Below are 5000 nucleotides of genomic sequence, written 5' to 3'. Positions count from 1 at the left end.
TGTCTGTCTGTCTGTCTGTCTGTCTGTCTGTCTGTCTGTCTGTCTGTCTGTCTGTCTGTCTGTCTTCCTACCCTGTCTATCTGTTTATCTGCCTGTCTGCCTACTCTGTCTGTCTGTCTGTCTGCCTACTCTGTCTGTCTGTCTGTCTGTCTGTCTTGTCTGTCTGTCTCTCTGTCTGTTTCTCCATCTTCCTGTCTCTCTGTCTCTCTGTCTGTCTCTCTGTCTTGTTTGTCTGTCTTGTCTGTATCTCTGTCTGTCTGTCTGTCTGTCTGTCTGTCTGTCTGTCTGTCTCTCCATCTTCCTGTCTGTCTGTCTGTCTGTCCGTCTTCCTGTCTCTCTGCCCTTCCCTCTTCACACCCAGGTCTATGCAGCAATCAAACATGATTCGATTCCAGAGCCAGAGAACTCAATTACCCAAGCATTTCCTTCCCATGGAGCTCAGGGTCTGAGAGAGAGAGAGAGAGAGAGAACGAGAGAGAGAATAGAGAGAACAGAGGACTGGACCCCCCCCCTCCTCCTCCTCTCCCCTGCCCTCCAGGGCCTAACATTGAACCGATGTCGTTGTGCTGCTGTATGTTGCTGTGACATTGCAGGGATGCTACTTCCTCCTCCCTCTCCCTCTCCTCCACCTCCTCCTCTACACTGCCCTCCTTATCAGGGCCTAACGTTGAACCAACGTTGAACCAACGGGACGTTGAGGGAACCGGGGACGTTGAGGGGACGTTACCTCCTCGTCCTCGTCCATGTACTGGTTGTATCGCTGCTCCATCATCTCCCTCTGCCAGCGTTCCTGCTCCAGCGTCTGCTGGATCAGCTGGGCCACCTCGCTCTGCTCGCCTGGCTTCTCCCGGCCAATCAGAAACCTGCGCGAGACCACACACACACAGACACGCACGGACCAATCAGGAAACCGTCGTAAATCACGCGCACCCACCGCCAAGTGACGTCCATCCATCCAGTCCTCCCTTCGCACTGTAGACCAGTTCAGGCTCATCGATCCAGGATATTGACCTTATTCACACGGCGGCCATTTTGCTCTTACGTCACACTCAGGGTGGGAGAATGCGGAAGTATCCATAGACCATATAGTACAAGTTTGTTATAAAATTAACACTTAAAGATTCGAAATAGTCAAAAATAACATCCTGAATACACTACTGGAGCAGTACTGAGTGTGACATGGCCGCCGTGTGAATAAGGTCAATAAGCTTAGCTTAGCTGGAATCACCCCAGAATGCATTGCGGCAACTTGGCCTCAAAGAAGGTTCCTGTGTGTAGGGGGGCTTGGTTGTTCCTGTGTGTAGGAAGGCTTGGTTGTGAGTCATGAGGATGAGACATTTAACCGGGTGGCACTGTCACAAAAGGAATGATCCATCAACAAAAATGAGACATCCCTAGAACAGAAAATATACGCATAATAATCAAGATAAATAAAAACAAGTGTCAACAAGAAAAGATTGTTTATGGGGGACAGGAGGGAGGTGGCGTCCATGTTGTTTGTGTGGTCCAGTGATGTTGTGGTGTAGGCATGCAGATAGCCCTGGTCCAGAGGTCCAGTTCGTCCAGTACCCTGGTACTGTATACCGCCCTGACAAGAACCATTTATTGTGCCATTGTTACTGCAAAACAAGTGACAAAAGTCGATGGCGCAATGAATGGTCTCTGGCTAGTGGACCAACCTGGACTGAGCTGGACCAGGACCAGGACCAGGACCAGGACCAGGACCAGGACCAGACCAGACCAGACCAGACCAGACCAGAACAGAACAGAACAGAACAGGACCAGACCAGACCAGACCAGACCAGGCCAGGACCAGGACGGGACGGGACGGGACGGGACCAGACCAGACCAGACCAGACCAGACCAGACCAGACCAGACCAGACCACACCAGGACCACACCAGGACCAGACCAGACCAGACCAGACCAGAACAGACCAGAACAGACCAGAACAGACCAGAACAGGACAGGACCAGGACCAGGACCAGGACCAGGACCAGGACCAGGACCAGGACCAGGACCAGGACCAGGACCAGACCAGGACCAGGACCAGGACCAGACCAGGACCAGGACCAGGACCAGACCAGGACCAGGACGCAGAGTGATGTAGAAACAGAGGGATAAGAGTGATGGAGGGATGGAGAGATGAGATGGAGGGAGGGATGGATGGAGGGATGGATGGAGGGAGGGAGGGATGGAGAGTAGAGAGATCAATCTATCTGACCGGTGCCTCCGGGCGATTCCTCACACCCTCTCGCATGTCACGGCCACCAGACGCACGCTGTCACACCAGACTGGGGTGAGCCGGACGCGTGTGACGCGTGTGACCGCGTTCAGCTACGGTGTTAATAACCAGGGATGAGCTACTGAACACTCTATCACACACACGGGGGGAAGAACGCCTCCACTAACACTGAGGATGACTAACGCTGTCTAATGACCTCGAAGGCCAGCTGCGACTTAGGAATCGAACCGACAACCCTCTGGTCGTCACCGCTCCTTGGATGTCTCGGGCCACCGACACTAGATCACAAATAACGACCTACTGCACATGCTCAGTGAGAAGACCTACTGCACATGCTCAGTGAGAAGACCTACTGCACATGCTCAGTGAGACGACCTACTGCACATGCTCAGTGAGAAGACCTACTGCACATGCTCAGTGAGAAGACCTACTGCACATGCTCAGTGAGACGACCTACTGCACATGCTCAGTGAGACGCACGGATACTGGAACAGCAGCAATGTGCCCGCTGTGTGTGTGTGTGTGCGTGTGTGTGTGCGTGTGTGCGTGCGTGCATGCGTGCGTGTGTGTGCGTGTGTATGCGTGTGTTTGTGTGTGTGTGTGTGTGCGTGTGTATGTGTGTGTTTGCGTGTGTGTGTGTGTGTGTGTGCGTGTGTGTGTATGTGTGTGTGTGTGTGTGTGTGTGTGTGTGTGGGGGGGGGGGGGGGGGGGAATGTTATTATATCTATGCGGAGGCAGCAGGGTGCCCCTCTCTGGTGTGAAGGTAGATGAGTCACTGCCGGTCAAACAGAGCGTGAGCATCGCTGACCAGGAGGCGACCGCGATGTGGAACTCCCCCCTCACCCCCCTCACCCCCCCTCACTCCCCTGCTGTGAGGGGAGAGAGAGGGTCACGCACACGGAGGAGACAGCTCACCCCCTAAGCACAGACACAGCGGAACACAACACATCACAACACAACACAACGCAACACAACACAACACAACACAACACAACACAACACACCACAACACAACGCAACACAACACAACACAACACAACACACCACAACGCAACACAACACAACACAACGCAACGCACCACAACACAACGCAACACAAGACAGCACAACACATCACAACACAACACACCACAATGCACCACGGCTCCTCTGAGACTTGCAGAGGAGGTGCCAGAGAGAGAGCGCTGCTCGCTTCTAAATCTGGACCAATCAAAACGATGACACCCGTCACAGCTGCCATCAAGAGTTATGAGTGACAGATGCGCTGACCAATGAATAGTCAGGAGCCTGGAGACGAGCGCCATGACTCAACTCTGGAGGTCAGAGTCAGTCAGTCAGTCAGTCAGTCAGTCAGAGTAAGTCAGTCAGTCAGTCAGTCAGTCAGTCAGTCAGTCAGTCAGTCAGTCAGAGTCAGTCAGTCAGTCAGTCAGTCAGTCAGTCAGTCAGAGTCAGTCAGTCAGTCAGTCAGTCAGTCAGTCAGTCTTTCCTCTCTGTGTGTGTGTGATCTCAGGTTCCGCCCCGCCTGCCCCGGCCGGCCCAATGGGACCAGAGCTCAGAAGAACTGGGTCAGGGTGACGCCCAGGAAGGTGAGGGATGAGGCCCGGTCCCCTCCGGACCCGGGTTCTGCTGGGCCGAGCCAGGCTGCGTCCGGCCGCTGACAGATCTGGGGCGGTCAGACATCATCCCTGTCTCGCTCCCTCTCTCTCCCTCCCTCTCTCTCCCTCCCCCTCTCTCTCTCTCCCCTGCCTCCCATTGTTCTGTCATCCTCCTTCTATCCCTCCTTCTCTCCCTCAACCCCTTCCCTCCTCCCCTCCACCCCCTCCCTCCCTCTCCTCCTCCTCTGCCCCCCCCTCTCCCTCTTCCCATCCCTCCTCCCCTCCACCCCCTCCCTCCCTCTCCTCCTCCTCTGCCCCCCCCTCTCCCTCTTCCCATCCCTTCTCCCCTCCACCCCCTCCCTCCCTCTCCTCCTCCTCCGCTCCCCCCTCTCCCTCTCCCCCTCCCTCCTCCCCTCCCTCCCTCTCCTCCTCCTCCGCCCCCCCCTCTCCCCCTCCCTTCCACCCCTTCCCTCCATCTCCCTCTCCTCTTCCTCCTCTCTCCCTCCTCCTCCCTCCCTCCCTGGGCCTGTGTGAAGGTGAGAGCCTGGACAGTCATCCAGCCGAGGGGAGGGGTCTGTTGTGGTAATCAGGCTAGCGTGTTATAAATAGCTCTGTCATCATCATCATCATCTCTGCTGCTGCCTGGCCGGGCTCTCCGCTGTCTCCCTGGGATCCTGCCTCCTGTATTAACCAGGATCTCCCGCCACCTGTCTCCCTCTCTCTCCCTCTATCTCTCTCTCTCCCTCTATCTCTCTCTCTCTTTCTCTCTGACCCTCTCTCTCTCCCTCTCCCTCTGACCCTCTCTTTGACCCTCTCTTTCTCTCTTTCTCTCTCTGTCTTTCTCTCTCTTTCTCTCTCCCTCTCTCTCTCTCTTTCTCTGTCTTTCTCTCTCTCTCCCTCTCTCTCTCTCTCTCTCCCTCTCTCTCTCTCTCTCTCTAGCCTGTTCAACATGTTGCTCCTTCATCCTGCCCTCATCCTCTATGAAAGGTACCGACCCGGAACGAGGGCTCATTTTGTTCCCCCTCTGAGCTGCCAGCCGAGGCCATCACAGCGGGTGGAGGTTTTGGGAAACAAGCCTCGTCATTTGTTTATTATTGCCTAATCAGTGGCGCCAATTCATGTGGTCGGCCAATCAGTGAATCCCATTCAATCCAGACTCAT

At 55.1% G+C, this 5000-nt stretch overlaps 1 protein-coding gene across 1 annotated transcript in view; it reads right to left on the bottom strand.

Moving 5' to 3' along the window:
- Nucleotides 1-5000, bottom strand: part of ppp1r9ba (protein phosphatase 1, regulatory subunit 9Ba) — a 52199-nt gene that overhangs the window by 5957 nt on the left and 41242 nt on the right. The window contains exon 6 of the mRNA XM_084448973.1: nucleotides 728-863. Coding sequence (XP_084305099.1) covers nucleotides 728-863 — 136 coding nt within the window. The remainder of the gene's footprint in view (nucleotides 1-727; nucleotides 864-5000) is intronic.

The sequence above is a fragment of the Borostomias antarcticus genome, assembly GCF_949987555.1.
Source record: "Borostomias antarcticus genome assembly, chromosome: 14".
Classification (NCBI taxonomy): Eukaryota; Metazoa; Chordata; class Actinopteri; order Stomiiformes; family Stomiidae; genus Borostomias; species Borostomias antarcticus.
Note: the sequence above shows the minus strand (reverse complement) of the source record. Positions and strands in the feature narration are given on the sequence as shown.